Source organism: Fusarium musae, chromosome 11, assembly GCF_019915245.1.
Source record: "Fusarium musae strain F31 chromosome 11, whole genome shotgun sequence".
Taxonomy (NCBI): domain Eukaryota; kingdom Fungi; phylum Ascomycota; class Sordariomycetes; order Hypocreales; family Nectriaceae; genus Fusarium; species Fusarium musae.
Genome location: NC_058397.1, coordinates 58,312 through 73,208, shown reverse-complemented (window position 1 = coordinate 73,208; position 14,897 = coordinate 58,312). Strand labels below are relative to the sequence as shown.

Here is a 14,897-nt window from a genome sequence, read left to right as displayed (position 1 = left end):
TTGCATGACTGGAATTCTCAATACTTTCCGTTGCAGTGGTAGACAATGGGGTGAGTAGTTGGGTATGAGATATGCCCATGACGAGGGCGTCCAACTCGACTTGGCTCTCCGTATCTGGTGCATTTTCTGGCCAGGCCCGTCTACTGCTAGATCCATCTGGAAGGGCGCCTGGGATAGGTGCGTTGAATGCTGAAGCTTGTTGTAGCTGGCGTTCCAGATAGCGAATGCGATCGTGCAGAGCTCTTGTGTAACTTGAGCCACTCGTTAGTAAACGTTCGATTTGCTTACTAGATTTGTGTTACTCACTCATCGCTGCATTCTGTACGTGCATTCCCAGCCCTGTAGACGCACTGTTCGATCCCCAGCGCCCGACGTCGACATGTGGAGCAGATCGGCTTGATCCCGTCGCAGCGAGACTTGCGTTCCCGACAAGGGTCACACGCCAGTGTCACTTTGCGGCGACGTTGCCGCGATTGCTGCTCTGGCATACCGTGCGCATGCAAGTCACTGATGTCGGAGATAGCGGAAGAGTCAACTGTACAATAATGCGTAGTTCGGGTGCCCTCCTTCTGATGTTGGAACTGGACTTGGTTCGGGCGGAGGAGAAGAGCGGAAGCCAGCCACTCACCCGTTCCGCGATCCACGGGGTCCGAGCACTTTACAGATCCCGAGGTTGTGGGTCTAATGACTCTGTGAACTCTACAGAGACTAACTCATGCACGCGTCGGGATGGTTCCGTCCCAGCTGAAAGCTAGTGGAGCCACCCAAGCTTGTGAAACCACAAGAGTGACAAAAATACTTGGGTAGACCAGCCATGAATTCTGCCGGATGGTGGCTGGGTTAAATCTGGCACCTAAGCTTGGTGCCAACACTTTTCTGACAACCTATCAGCAGGGCAGCAATGGCAAGTGCGGCTGTAGTACAAGGAATGCACCCGACCTATTGCGGCAGCTTTGTTCCACGGAGACAACCCGACCCGCGCAGTTGTGGCGTTCACAGGACACAGCATGTATGTGCTGTCATATGGCCCAACGACCTACCCCATGGGGAAAAAGAAAGACAAGCACATGTGACGACTATAAGATAAGTCGCCGTTCATAGACGCCAGTCTACACCGATTGTGAGACTTGGAACAACTCTCCCTCTTCCTCTCAGCATGACGTCAATGAAAGAATCAACCTCGAGCTACAGCCAGTTTGCTTGTATTGGCGCTGGATTCTCAGGCATTGCTCTGGGAGTCACGCTCAAGCGATGGTACAAGATCACCGACATTCGTTTCTTTGAACGGCACAGTGACCTCGGTGGGACTTGGTACGCAAATAAATATCCCGGTATGTTCATACACTATTCTCAAAATCATGCGTCTAGCTAAACTTATAGGCGCTGCTTGTGATGTCCCAAGTGTCCTCTACAGCTACTCTTTCGAGCCCAACCCCAACTGGTCTCGAGTTCTGCCTTCACAGGAGGAGCTTTGGAAGTACCAAAAACACGTCGCGGATAAGTACGATCTACCGTCAAAGATGACATTTGGCGTTGAAGTCCAAAAGTGTCAATGGATTGAAGAAAGGAAAAGATGGGTTCTTGATGTTCGCGACTACAAGACTGGTGCCATCTTCCAACACGAATGCAGGTTTCTCTTTGCAGGATCTGGTATACTCGTTACGCCTCGAGAGATTGACATTCCCGGCTCTGAAGACTTCAAAGGATCCATATTTCATACATCACAGTGGAGGAGCGACGTTGATGTCAGTGGGAAGAATGTCGTGGTCATCGGAAATGGATGCACAGCTGCCCAAATCGTCCCATCCATCGTCAACAAGACAAAGCATCTGACCCAGATAGTCCGTGCCAAACACTGGATGCTCCCGCCAATTGATGGCCCGTATACTGACTTCATGAAGTCGGTCTTCAAATATCTCCCAGGCACTATGATGATCCAACGGCTGCTCATATTCTTGTTTGCCGAGATTGAGTTGAAGGCGGTTCCTATGACGACCTCTGCAGCCAAATTCCGACAGAAACGACGCGCTTATGCTGAGAAGTTCATGAGAGATACTGCTCCCGCCAAGTATCACGACCTCCTGATTCCAGACTTCGAGATCGGCTGCAAGAGACGAATCTACGATTCTGGATACTTGGCATCCCTTCACTCCAAGAATCTGACTCTGACCAACGAGCGAGCTCTCAAGATTGTCGAGAACGGAGTCGAGACAGATCGTGGCTTTGTTGAAGCTGATGTCATTGTGCTGGCTAATGGCTTTTCTACCAACACCTTCCTCGAAGGTGTCGAGGTTGTTGGACGAGATGAAACGTTGACCCAGCATTGGGAGTCGTTTGGGGGAGCCGAGGCTTATAATTGCTCTGCTATGAGTGGCTTCCCCAACTTCTTCATGCTTCTTGGTATGTACTCACGCGGTATCAGTCTTATTGACTCTAACTGACTACTGGCTAGGCCCAAATGCAACAACAGGTCACACTTCGGCCATCATGGCCATCGAGAACAGTGTCAACTTTGCACTGCGCATCCTCAAGCCTGTCCTTGGCAGCCCCAACGGAGTCATTGAGCTTGATAGAGATGCTGAAGAGCGTTACGTCAATCGCATCCAGCATGATCTGTCCAAGACAGTATGGAACTCAGGGTGCCAGAGCTGGTATATCAAACCACACTCAGAGAGCAGCCGAGTATGGAATGCCATGGTTTATCCATATTCCCAGGGATACCTGTGGTATAGAAGCCTGTTTCCTGTTTGGCGAGACTGGAAGATCACTGTAAGCCACGGTTGCCTGATTTTGTATTCTTAGTAGATGCTGACGTTGGGTTCAGGGTCGTACTCGCAATTGGAAATCTGTATTTCGACTCTTGTTAAGGACTCTGTTAGTTCTTACAGGAGGTTCAGCTACTGCTGCTTGTGTTTATTTGCTCCGGAGGACGCAGTGGACCGTAAAAGGGCTTTATGCAACTCTCAGCAGAGCTCTACACTTCAAATCTAATTAATGCAAATATATAGATTAAGTAATTGGAAGTCATATAGAGCTATATTCACATTGATTCACAGAACCTCTTCAGTTACAAAAGCACCCGAATATCCTTTAGGCAGAATTCTCTCGATGCATCACTTGTGCAGTATCTTTGCCCTTCTCCTCGTCAGCGCTCGTAGACGGTGGGGAAACATGCTTGCCTCGAATCATGACTACACTCTCACGGACACCAAAGACCTTGCAGTTCCTACGCATGAGCTTATCAAGAATCTTGGAGGCGAATCCATCTTCCAGCGATGCGATGTGTCAAACAGCTCGCAGATAGAGAAGCTCGTGTCCAAGGCCGCATCCAAATTTGGACGTCTTGACATTATAGTAAACACCGCTGGAATTTTTACGGGTCTCAAGAATATTCTTGAAGAAACGCACGATTATTTTGACCGTAACATGCCGATCAACACAAGAGGGACCTACCTCGGATGCAAATACGCCATCAAGCAGTTCCTTTCACAATCTGAACCCGCTCCAGACACATCTGAAGATACTCAGTCCCACCATTCTATTGGCAAGATCATCAGCATTGCTTCAATGGGCGGCCTGATTGGTCTGGCCCGAGAACCCTCGTATTGCGCTTCAAAGGGAGCCGTCGTGAATCTCACACGTCAACTCGCTGTCGACTTTGGCCCTTCCCGTATCAATGTCAACTCTCTGTGTCCTGGATTCCTGGCTACCGCTATGGTGAGGCCCTTTATCGAAGACAAGGCTCTCAACAAATCTTTGCATGATGCTACGCCGTGGCCACGGCTTTGATCTGCCAAGGATGTCTTTTCAACAGCCTCTCCACGGTTACGCTCATCTGCCGGACAACAGTATCCGCTTGCTTCGCTTACTACCGCATCAAGACGAGTATGCCCCCATACAATGATAACTCTTTGACTGCAGCCTAGAGAATTCTCGTAGGACCCACCCATATGAGGCTCTGTCCTACGTATGGGGCTCAGCCCGTGGATCTCTGTCATTCTCAAGAGACAGCTGCTATCTGCCTGTCGGGGTAAACCTCTTCGCTGCGCTATTACATCTTTGAGACCCCTCTATCAAGCGAATTTTGTGGATAGATGCCGTGTGTATTGATATAATTAAATTCTATAGCTTAGCTACAATATATAATATAAAATAAGTATTTAAAAAGATATATTTATAATTCAATCTAAACCAGAGAACTAGGGGTTAAACCCTGCTTCATTGTCTAGACTGTTAAATAAAAACATAGGCATAGTAGGTGTTGATAGAAGATTAAAGACATGCTCATCTAAAGAACCTTCCACAAGACCCAGGGGCAACATCATCTCTGCTGGCTCTTCAAGCCCACTGCAATGTTCCTGTTGTTCTGAAAAATCCCTAGTTAGCTCCGGGTCTTGTGCTATGTAGAGATAATGTGCATTACCATCTGTTTCACTTTCGCGACTCGACGAGGTTTTAAGCAGCCTTTCCAGTAAGTGTCGAATATAAAGTACGTGAGGCCAGGTATCTTGAAACCCTCTCAAGATACTCAGCTCTAAACGGGCTCTGTGCTCTGAGAGAACACCGACATGCATTCCATTCTTTCGACTTTGGAGGATGTGGATTATGGTTGAAGAGAAAATTGCGGGTAAGCTTTGAGCCGTTATCAGTATTAAATTTATCAGGAAATGGGTGTGAACACTTTACATATGAGATGGAGCACGGTATAAAGTGCCTGAGGCAAGCATGTCTTCTAGAATGCGTGTGACCTTTCCTGCGAGAGTAACCAGGTTGCTATGATCGGCGCGGTCAGCAAGGCCTCGATAAAACACGACTTGGTATTCCCTAAGTTGTTTCAGTCAAAGAGGATAAAAGTTCTGTTGAAGAGGACAGTACAGATGATATAGCTGCAATACCGAGGGCCAGAAGCCTCGGTCCAACGTCACTCGATGTGGCAGCGTGGTGAAGCGAGGCGGTAAAGTATTTTGAAAATCGACCAACTCGTCGTACCACCTCCGTTTAGTATCGGGACCATCATTGGAGGAATACTTCGCAGTTATGCATCGAGCCACTATATATGAAGAATGAGCCAAAGCCATTGCCCAGTAATTGAAGATAGGCCATACCTCGGCATGAAAGCCCGACAAGGTTAATGAGATAAAGTTTGCTCTCATATAACAAGGGTTCATCAACAACTGTGAAAGGTGAATATTCGTAATCTTGAAAGTCTGCCTCCGTTAATGGAATTATGTCACTAAAGTCGGGGTTGATATGAGGAGGTCTGCCATAGATTGCTGCATGATGTACGTCGTTGATCTGCGATTAAGGAGATTAGTACGGTCATGAAGAAATCGTTCTCAAGACTTACATAAAGAACCCACCATATCCTTCGCCAAAGTATACAGCAAGAAGGCTCTAGGACCGAGTAAGACTTGCTAAATAATCCATCAGCAACCCACAAAGAACTGTCGATTGGAACACTAACCGTCGATGCATGCCAAGAGACTGGGCTAGCCCGGTAGCGATTCCCAGCCAGTGCCATGTGTCCTTTTGCTCCGTTGGCCCATCCCATCGGTGGGAGAGCAATATTGCTGCTTGAACAGTGGCAATGCCGTCCGACTCGTAGTCTGCATCGTACAGGGCTTTGGCACGTCGATAGAATGTCAAACCCGCAAGGTAGCGGTTTGGAAAGCCCATTCCTGCTAGAAGCGCTTCGGAACAATGTAAAGTGGCCATGAAAAAGACAGCATTCAAAGTCAACGGTGAAAGACTGTCAGCTTTGTACAACCTCATGAAGTCGACTTGATAGAAGATTGGACAGGCAAGATATGAGTAGTCAAAGAAGACTCGGATCAGCTCGTCTCTTATGGATTTTTCCGGATATTGAAAAACGCCCTGATCTCTCAAACGTTGATCATCTTCTGACCGTATTTGCTGGAGAGCATCTTGGGTAGACGACCCTATCTGATCTAGCATAGATCGCTGCAGGTTATTTATCCAATATTTGTTTTGATCCGAGCCTTTGAATGGATCCCCCACCTCATGAAGAACATATTGGTAATTGGCAGAGTCTCCGATGTAGATCACCCTCTCACTTGCGCGATCAGGGTCTCTATGGACTGCAATCTCGGATAAAGAAGGACTGACATCTCTGCAAGGTTTTTTGGGTGGGCTTTGAGAGTGATCCCTCGCTGGGAACGGAAGCGATAAGGTGTCCCTCGGATTCTGCAGAGTAGGTGTTGGCGTTAGGGGTTCACGCGGTGATCGTTCAACGGGAAATCGCCTGTGTCTTTCCTTTCAATCAGTGCTTGGAAAGGACCCAACACAACTTCGGTTCCGTACTTGCCACGTCGCGATACAATCAGTTCACATGTTGTGTTGGCAAGCTCGCAGTTTGAGCAAGTAGCTCTACTTTCCGATCGGTCGCATCTGACACGCCGCGAATTGCAGAGCTTACAGGCGACCCTGGCCCTGCCCGTAGGATGAGACATGACTGAAATGATCAAGAATGCCGAAAATTACTCTTCGGCTTTATTTGAACTTCGGCGACTGGAAAGGTAATGTCGGGTCGGAATTGAGGGGCAAGCTGTTGGAATAGTGAGGGGAACCGAGGTCTTATCAGAATGCGATGTTTAAGGCGCTAGAGCCCAGAAGATAAGTAAAGTTTATCCCCTAATATAAAACCGGTCTGGGGCCTGAGACTGGTATAATATCCGACCTTGTACGGAGGTCTATGCTAAAAGTCTTTGCTAAAGGTAACTGTGGCTGATAAGCCCGCTTTTGATAAGATATATAAGATATATTAAGCAAGATAATACCTACTAACTAGCTTTAAAGCATATTATATAAAGATTACTTAGTTATATAATTTAAAATAATTTAAATATATATATTTAAGAATTCAGCTAGGAAAGAGCCCTATTGACTATAAATTAAAATCTCCCTGAACTTACTTATATACTAAGTATTATATAGAACGCGATTGCATAATTACCTATAAGAGTATTTTAGTACTTAAATGAATCTGAGCTTCCTACAACCGACCCCTGACTTTTATATCAGCAGCTCGCAGTGGCAAATAAAACAGAATAGCACTGACAGCTCCCAGTTCCCAAGCCAAATCTCCAACGCGAGCAGCAATCGGTCCAACATACCAAACAGTTGACATGGACGGAACAATGAGACCCCACGGAGCTATTATCGAAATCACAGCCGGTATTCCAGTCGGTAACGCGGATGCGTTGTCCCAGATTGCCGGATCCACGCTGGCAGGATTCGCTTTGCGGAACACAAACCATTCGACAAGAAACACACTCACACTCGGGGCTGTGATATAACCTGCTATACTCACAAGCGTGCTGAGCGACGGGAGGAATGATCTTGACGCTGCGATTCCAACACCAATCATGACTCCGGAAGCGAAGACCAAGATCAGCACTCGAGGGACGTGACGGAGCCAGGGAATGACTGCCACCGTGAAGAGCGAAATGCTATACATGTCTCGTGCAGAGGTGGTGACGATGGAGAATCCGAGAATGACCAGCAAGAAGCGTCCGAAACCGCCAACGCGAGATGTCAATATCTGACCGAGAACACCGCCTAGACTACCTTCGGCATAAGCAGCGCCCCAGGAAGGAATAACCGTGATAGATCCACCGATAGCAGCACCAAGAAGCATGAACAGAGTGAATGGGACGTATAAGCCCATCACACAATAGAACACTAAGCGGAGCTTGGGGGCCTTTGGAGGCATGTAGCAAGTATAATCGCCGATGATGGTGCCCCAGGTAGCCATATTGGAAGCACAGATTGATACTGTCGCCAGCCAAGGCGCCGCGCTCGAGGAGGAGGCCGGAGCCTGATTATGCAGCTGGCTCCCTGCGCAGCCTACGAGCACAAGCAGTGCGATGATGTTTGGGATCCAGATATATTGGCAGACGAAATGAACTGCAGAGTAGCCGACAAAGGCAATGCAGAAAGCGACGATAAAGATTATCGCAATTGCTGCTTCGACAGGAAGGGTGCCAGGACGGACTGCTGAAAGACACTCGGCTCCACCAACAGCAGCGATGATAGCGTATATTCCGATCTCGAGTATAATGATGATTGATAGAAGAGCATTTAGATATTTCCTTCATCTTTGATCAGTTCAACCCAGTACAGCTTTATCAGAAAACTTACCCAAAGACATAACGAAACTGGACAGACTGCCGCATGCCTAGCTGAGGAGCTAGAGTCAAGATGTAGAGCGTGGGAATGATGAATAGAGCCTGCATTGTCACGATCATAATTGCCGCATCGCGGAAACTTTGGCCGAAGACAAGTGTTGGCGTTGTGCCAATACTCAAACTGGATTTGACCAGGTCAGAATTGTGAATTTCTCCCGAGTGCTTTAATAGTACTCACGGCAGAATGGAAGTGAAGGATCCTCCAAAGAGTGTAAAGATGTTGTAATACTTGGTGTGCGTTCGTTTCTCTACTGGAACGGGCTCTAGTCCACGCATCTCGACTCCAGACACAGCAAGCTTTCGGAGCAAGCCGCCCAGACCGAGGGAGAAAACGAGCTCTTCAGAGCTGCCTTCTTCCACCGTGACTTCTCGCTGTCCGTGGTCGGCAAACGACTCAATGTCGCTATTGGGTGTCTTTTTTTCATTCATGTCGAATGTCTCTGCCATTCTTGCTGTTTCGAAAGATGGGACGCCTGACGACGAGCTTCATCATATGTACAACCTTTCAGTCGCACATGATTTCACAGTGACTTGGAGAGGTCTTGTTATCACTCAGCGTCCCACCGATTTGGGACGCTTATTGAATCGGCGACTTGAGGTGGGCCCTGACTAGCCTTATCTCGTAGCTTGTAAAGTCACCGTTCGGCTTTATCTGATAACGGAGGCCTTTGTTTTAGGGACTACTGCTCTAGCCTAGTGGCTTTGCGCTTTATCTTCTAAGCATTTGTTAACCCGGGACACAATACTGAAGAGATTCGAAAAATAAGGAGATACGGACAAGGGCGCCAAATCAAGTCCAACAGAACGCAATCTGTCACAAATATCCTTTCCTATCACGTGCAATGAAATCACTGAAGTCAACATTATGAACAAAACCATGTATTTGCATTGATGCTATGCTACTGGAAAGGTCGACTACCAGTTATTCTGACTTAAGAGATATTCAATCTCGTGAGCTACTTTCTCGGGCTTCTCGAGGCTCGGGAAGTGTGTCTCGCCCTCCAGATCTGTATAGGAGAACCATGAATTCTTCTTGGAAAACTCATCATGTAGTTCACGGTAATCAGGCTGGTTCAAGGGATGAGAAAAGATATGCCTGATCAGCGGTGGCTCCTTTATCTTGCTCATTCGACCCATAGGTGTTCCCCAATCCTCATAAGCCTTGGCAATCACGCGACAAGATAATGACCACATATCGAAGCCAAAACTGCTCAACGAGTACAGAATGTGGTCGCGTAGCGGTCTTATGTCGCTGTGTGCAATCCAGTCGTCAAAAAGAGCCCTGCGAGCTGCTCTCCATGTATCTTTGGATTGCATCTCTTGTAAGCAAGCTGCAAATGCTGGTGGTGGCGTTGTCATGATCTGGTCGATCATCAAGAGACCCTTGACCCTTTCCTTGCCCATTCTATCTGCAAGCTCCAGACCAACCCATCCTCCATGAGAGTGAGACACGAGAAGGCATTGGTCGACGTCGAGTAGGTCTAGAAGGGCCAGTGTGTCGGCTACTTGCTCCTCAATGCCGAAGTCATCAATTTTGTCACGGGATGGACCGTGGCCACGGTAGTTGACTCTGATGACCCAATGATTCTGGGACAAGTAGGGAAGCAGTTCATCGTAGAGTCTCATATCATGCGCCCATCCTGTGAGAAGGATAATGGGTGGTCCTTCACCGAAACCGGACTTGTCGTAGGCGATTTCGACGCCGTTGATTTTCTTGGTGCAAAACATGTCTGCGAAATGAATGTCGGAGAGTATATGATGAGTTGAATCTGACCAAAGATGATATGATCTGGGAGAATCATGTTGATACCGCTGTCTTATCATACTTGTTTGAACGTCGTGATACCTAGAACTTGAAGTGGATCTGCGGGCGGCCAACGGAAACATCGGGTTTTGTGTCGCCGACTTGGTATTAAGAAGTAGCCGATGTCCTTAGTCTCTCGGCGTTCAACCTTTTCGCACTCCATGTTGAATTCGCTAAGGCAGACTATTTGAGATAAACATGGTCTGATATGCCAAATGCGTTGAATGTGGCAGGCTATTAGCAAGTTCGATACCCTCTCCCTTGAAGGTAGAAACACACACTCTACAGAAAATGTCTTCCGAACCTAAGCCTATCATCATCATTGGTGCTGGCCTTGTTGGGTTAACTCTGGCACAAGCCTTGAAGAAATCCGGCCACTCATTCCAGATCTATGATAGAGATGAAACCCTTGACGAGAGGCCTGCAGGATGGGGAATCACGATGCACTGGGCATTGCCTGCATTGGCTGCTTGCCTCCCAGCTGAAGTTTTTGATATGATACCGTCTATTCAAGTTGACCCTGTTGAGGGAGGCAAAGGTTTGTTGTTATCCAGATATATCACTGCTCTAGATATTTACACAGACTCTAGACCATGACAGCTACCGATTCCTCGACTTATCAACGGGTGTGGACAAATACAACATCAAAGCTTCTCTGCACTATCGTCTCAATCGAAAGAAGTTTCGTCAACTGCTCAGCACCGACATTAACGTCAACTGGGGCAAGCGATTCACCGAATACCAAGTTAACGACGACGGTGTTACTGTATGTTTCGCTGACGGGACAAAAGTACAAGGCTCGATGCTCCTCGCCGTAGATGGCAAGAATAGCCGCATCAAGAAGGCGTTACTGGGTGATGAAAAGTCGCAGCTTTACCCGCTTCCTGTGGCATTCATGGGATTGACCTTGCGCCTCTCGCCCGAAAGAATGCAGCCCTTCCGCGATATCCACCCGATTCTTTGGCAAGGGACGCATCCAGCTTCAGGCTACTATGTATTTTTCTCGATGCTATCAACGCCTCAGAGCAATGGAAGTGCCGGGTCGGATGGTGAATATTATGAAGGCCAGTTCAATATGAGTTGGCTGGTGGAACGCAACGGAGAATTACCAAAGACAAAGGCGGAGCAGCTGGCCAAGATGAAGAGCGCTGTGACGGCTGATACAGGGTTCTTCCCAAGTCTGAGAGATGCCATACTTGCTATCCCCGATGACGCTCCGCTGTTGGAGATTAAGTTGGAGGATTGGCCGGCTCAACAATGGCCTACCCTAGGTGGCAGGGTTTCTTTGCTGGGGGACGCCGCTCATACTATGACAATGTGTAAGTGCGTCGGGTGCGATACACGAAGTTGTTGCTGACGTTTGGGGCTTGCAGATCGTGGAGAGGCCGCCAATCATGGAATCTACGATGCCGTTACTCTTGTGCATGAGCTCAATTGCTGGAGGGACGGCACGAAAACTTTAAAGCAGGCTGTAGAGGATTATCAGACCGAGGTGACTAGCAGGACCTACGACGCCGTCCTCCTGAGCCGTTCAGCTTGCCTAGAATGCCATAACCTTGGCACTCTCGGGCCAAACAGTTCAGTCTTTCAGGTATCGGGTTTCAACGCAAAGGTCACGGAAGAGAGGCGTGTTTACGATCTTGCCAATCAGTCCATAGTTAGGGCTGCCGGCGTGGTCACCGTTTCACAGGCTTGAGATAGGATGAAGATTTGAAATGAACCATAAAGCTCCGGTTAGGATTATTTGTTATCAATTTGAGTAGGTCGAAGCATCCACAAGAGTGATAATGGTCAAGTGTCTTTCTCAAATCTGACGGTCAAGTCGTAATCAATGGCCTAAAAAAAGAGTTAGACTTGCCTTAACGAGTCTATAGTGACTTGGTAAAGTCCACTTCATGTCATTTCCGCTACCTTCCAGTCTTAATTCTTGGAGACATTGCTCAAGACTGCCATAAAAATTGATCTTGAAAGTCAATTGGTCGTCTTTATGTGGAGAAAGATAAGAGGGCAAAGGTTAACAGGGTACCCACAACATATCGCCGACATGACCACGTCGGCTATGGGACTCTGACCACCGCGACAGACTAGTCTCAATGCGAGGTAGCTTTATCTCGTCTTATCTTGTCGTTTAAGCGTTCGATTAATTGGCTTTCAGCGTCTGTAGCGAGGTACTTGTCTGATGGTTCACGACCTGTTCCACCTATCGTAACTTGTGCCACTGCATTGGGTACCTCTCCTCTGAGCGCCGAGGTTCATTGTAGTGCTTTCCTACCAAGTTTCCGCAGCACACCATGACATACTCAGAAGTCAGTATCCAGCTGCCTGGAGGTACAATCGTCGGATCTCGAAAACAAAATGTCATTCAAGCTCGTGGCATAAAGTATGCAGAAGCAAATCGATTTGAGATTCCAAGACCATTCACGAAATGGGATGCGCCCATCGATGGGACGAGGCCAGCTTCAATTTGTCCTCAATTACCTTCACGCTTGAACTCTGTGACAGGAAATCTTGTTCAGGGTCGAGTTATGGATGAGGACTGTCTCCATCTTACAATTACTGCGCCGGCACGTGCTATCGATGAAGGACTCCAGCTTCCAGTCATGGTCTTCCTGCACGGTGGCGCAAACGTTTCCGGAGGCGGTGATCTCGATTGCTATCTACCTGACTCTCTGATCAGGAAAGATATCGTTGTCGTCAACGTTAGCTATCGGCTTGGCATCTTTGGTTGGGTTCCAATGGAGGGCATAGCGCCTGCGAATCTTGGATTACTAGACCAGATTGAAGCACTTCGTTGGGTACAGACAAATATATCTCACTTTGGCGGATGTCCTCAGCTTGTCACTATCATTGGACACTCCGTCGGGGCATATGCTATATATTGCATGATGGTAGCCGACACCGCTGCTGGTCTTTTTCATCGGGCTATTCTTCAGAGCACTCCTTTCGAATGGCAAACAGTTTCCGCTACGGCATCTGACGATCTGGCTAAAATTGCTCGAAAGTTGATACAGGGTGACCCGCGCACTATGTCAGCCGAAGAGCTTCTCCTTACCCAGTCAAAAATAATGCCCGAGGCTAGGAGACTAGGACTCCCCCGGACATTTGCGTGGGCGCATTTCGGCAAACACCCCTTACCGGATATCTCTGAAGTCCCGAATAGAATCGCTCAGGCTGCAACAAAGTACTCTATTATCCTGACATGGACGAAGAATGAAAGTGTGGCTTTCGTACCAATGCTTCCGAGCTATTCTCTTTGGGCTGACCTACGCATGATTGGCCCGGCGTGGAAGCAGATAGCTGCCTGGTGGTACTCCCGTAAAGAATTCGTCTGGCCATCGCAGAGATTCCACAAGAGCTTCATTGCTGCGGGCGGTAGTTCTTCAACCGTGAGCTTTTCCTGGAGTCCTGCAGGCAACACCCTAGGAGCAGTCCACTGCATAGAACTCCCGTTTATCTGCGGAACGTGGGATGCTTGGAAAGATGCCCCCATGCTTCGGGGTTCTAATGTTAAGGAGGTTGGCAAGTTAGGCGAAGAAGTGATTAATGTATGGGCTGCTTTTATAGCCGGAAGTATGATAAGACCGATAACACTTGATATAGGTTAGTGATTTATTTCGTTTATTGATCAATGTTTGAATAGCGACTCATGGGTATTCCATCTCTTGGCGCATCTGATGTGGCATCAAATGTCTGAAAGGCGCCTGGGCAAGCCGGTCCGACGTTTGAACCCCCAGGTCCAGATCCGTTGTCGAGTTGCTCGCGACCTGACGATTCGAGGAGACGATATGTTGGGCCATAGGTATACTTGGCATCGGGGGAAATAACCCGATTCCTAAAGAAAACATCTTGCTGCGCGTTGTTGCGTATGAGTGTGATGTTTCCAGTTGGGTCGTATGTGTACTCAAGGCTCTGCATTACCTTTGAAGGTCTTGTAGCGGATGGAGATACAGTCTGGCGCTTCCTCAACCTCAGTGTGAGAGTGTCGAACTCGTTGGTCATAATCTGTCCATTGCCATAGTGAATGGCCGTTGCGTGCGACAGCTCGTTATAATCCACCCCAGTAACATATTTCTTCCGCAAAAGGTCTCCAGCCGCGCTCTTTTCTCCTCTCACGTTAGCCTCTATCATGTCAAGAAGCCAGGCATCATTGTAACTGTATCGCGAGGCACTCCCGTCTGAAGCCTGGGAGTAAGTCACCTGGCTCAATGCATTTTGGTGAGTTCTGTCCGCGTAAGTATCTGGTAAAAGAGCGATTTCCGTTGGGAAATTCCAGTTCAGAGTTGATCTGTACTCGATCGCAAGCCGCCTCTGCCGGGTTATCAAAACATCTGCAAAGTCGTATTCAAGATATGTTTCAACTCCGGCTTGGTCGTAGATTCGGAAGAGCTGTCCTCTCAAATTCCTTTTTTCGGGTCCGGATTCGCTCTCTCCATAGGTTTTTATCTCATACAGAACCTCTGCCTTTTATCCTTCAATAAGGAACTTCTTGATCTCTCGACCTAGAGCGTCATACTCCTTTCTCCACGTCGGATCCTGGCCCCGCCACATTAAACCAGCTCTACCCATAACATCGTGAAGCGTCCACAAGTTTGAGGCGTCCATAGTCTCTTCCAGGACGTCATTGCCAGCCATATCGTAGGATTTCCGTTCAATCAGTCGGCCCTTTGCGTCTCGTGTCTCTCGCGACAACCCTTTTGCATCGAAAAGGCGGTATGTGACGAGTTTCTCATTGCCATTGTCCTTAATCCACAAGAATTCGTTACCCATAGAATCCAAGCAAACTGTCATTGGTGTGTTGCTATGTTTGGCCGTCTTGTCCGCCGCGTCTTTCTCTACCGTCCCCAACGCTCCCATCTTCCTCTGATCATACCAAGTGGGTAGATATT

The 14,897-nt window shown here is 48.0% G+C and overlaps 6 protein-coding genes across 6 annotated transcripts; 3 read left to right on the top strand and 3 right to left on the bottom strand.

Moving 5' to 3' along the window:
• Nucleotides 1–1,156: 1,156 nt before the first annotated feature.
• J7337_013078 (uncharacterized protein) lies at nucleotides 1,157–3,789 on the top strand (the record flags this gene model as incomplete). The annotated part of the gene is made up of 5 exons (XM_044830574.1): nucleotides 1,157–1,331; nucleotides 1,381–2,400; nucleotides 2,453–2,625; nucleotides 2,672–2,769; nucleotides 3,057–3,789. The coding sequence occupies 5 exons, from the start codon at nucleotides 1,157–1,159 to the stop codon at nucleotides 3,787–3,789; spliced, it is 2,199 nt and encodes a 732-aa protein (XP_044673849.1).
• A 3,223-nt stretch (nucleotides 3,790–7,012) lies between these two features.
• Nucleotides 7,013–8,654, bottom strand: J7337_013077 (uncharacterized protein; the record flags this gene model as incomplete). The annotated part of the gene is made up of 3 exons (XM_044830573.1): nucleotides 7,013–8,111; nucleotides 8,161–8,328; nucleotides 8,386–8,654. The coding sequence occupies 3 exons, from the start codon at nucleotides 8,652–8,654 to the stop codon at nucleotides 7,013–7,015; spliced, it is 1,536 nt and encodes a 511-aa protein (XP_044673848.1).
• A 468-nt stretch (nucleotides 8,655–9,122) lies between these two features.
• J7337_013076 (uncharacterized protein) lies at nucleotides 9,123–9,935 on the bottom strand (the record flags this gene model as incomplete). Its single annotated transcript, XM_044830572.1, has 1 exon — nucleotides 9,123–9,935. The coding sequence occupies one exon, from the start codon at nucleotides 9,933–9,935 to the stop codon at nucleotides 9,123–9,125; it is 813 nt and encodes a 270-aa protein (XP_044673847.1).
• A 367-nt stretch (nucleotides 9,936–10,302) lies between these two features.
• Nucleotides 10,303–11,707, top strand: J7337_013075 (uncharacterized protein; the record flags this gene model as incomplete). Its single annotated transcript, XM_044830571.1, has 3 exons — nucleotides 10,303–10,549; nucleotides 10,602–11,330; nucleotides 11,385–11,707. 3 exons carry the CDS (start codon nucleotides 10,303–10,305, stop codon nucleotides 11,705–11,707), a joined length of 1,299 nt encoding a protein of 432 aa, XP_044673846.1.
• Nucleotides 11,708–12,302: 595 nt separating this feature from the next.
• Nucleotides 12,303–13,616, top strand: J7337_013074 (uncharacterized protein; the record flags this gene model as incomplete). Its single annotated transcript, XM_044830570.1, has 1 exon — nucleotides 12,303–13,616. The coding sequence occupies one exon, from the start codon at nucleotides 12,303–12,305 to the stop codon at nucleotides 13,614–13,616; it is 1,314 nt and encodes a 437-aa protein (XP_044673845.1).
• A 13-nt stretch (nucleotides 13,617–13,629) lies between these two features.
• J7337_013073 (uncharacterized protein) lies at nucleotides 13,630–14,799 on the bottom strand (the record flags this gene model as incomplete). Its single annotated transcript, XM_044830569.1, has 2 exons — nucleotides 13,630–14,233; nucleotides 14,525–14,799. The coding sequence occupies 2 exons, from the start codon at nucleotides 14,797–14,799 to the stop codon at nucleotides 13,630–13,632; spliced, it is 879 nt and encodes a 292-aa protein (XP_044673844.1).
• Between the last annotated feature and the right edge of the window lie 98 nt (nucleotides 14,800–14,897).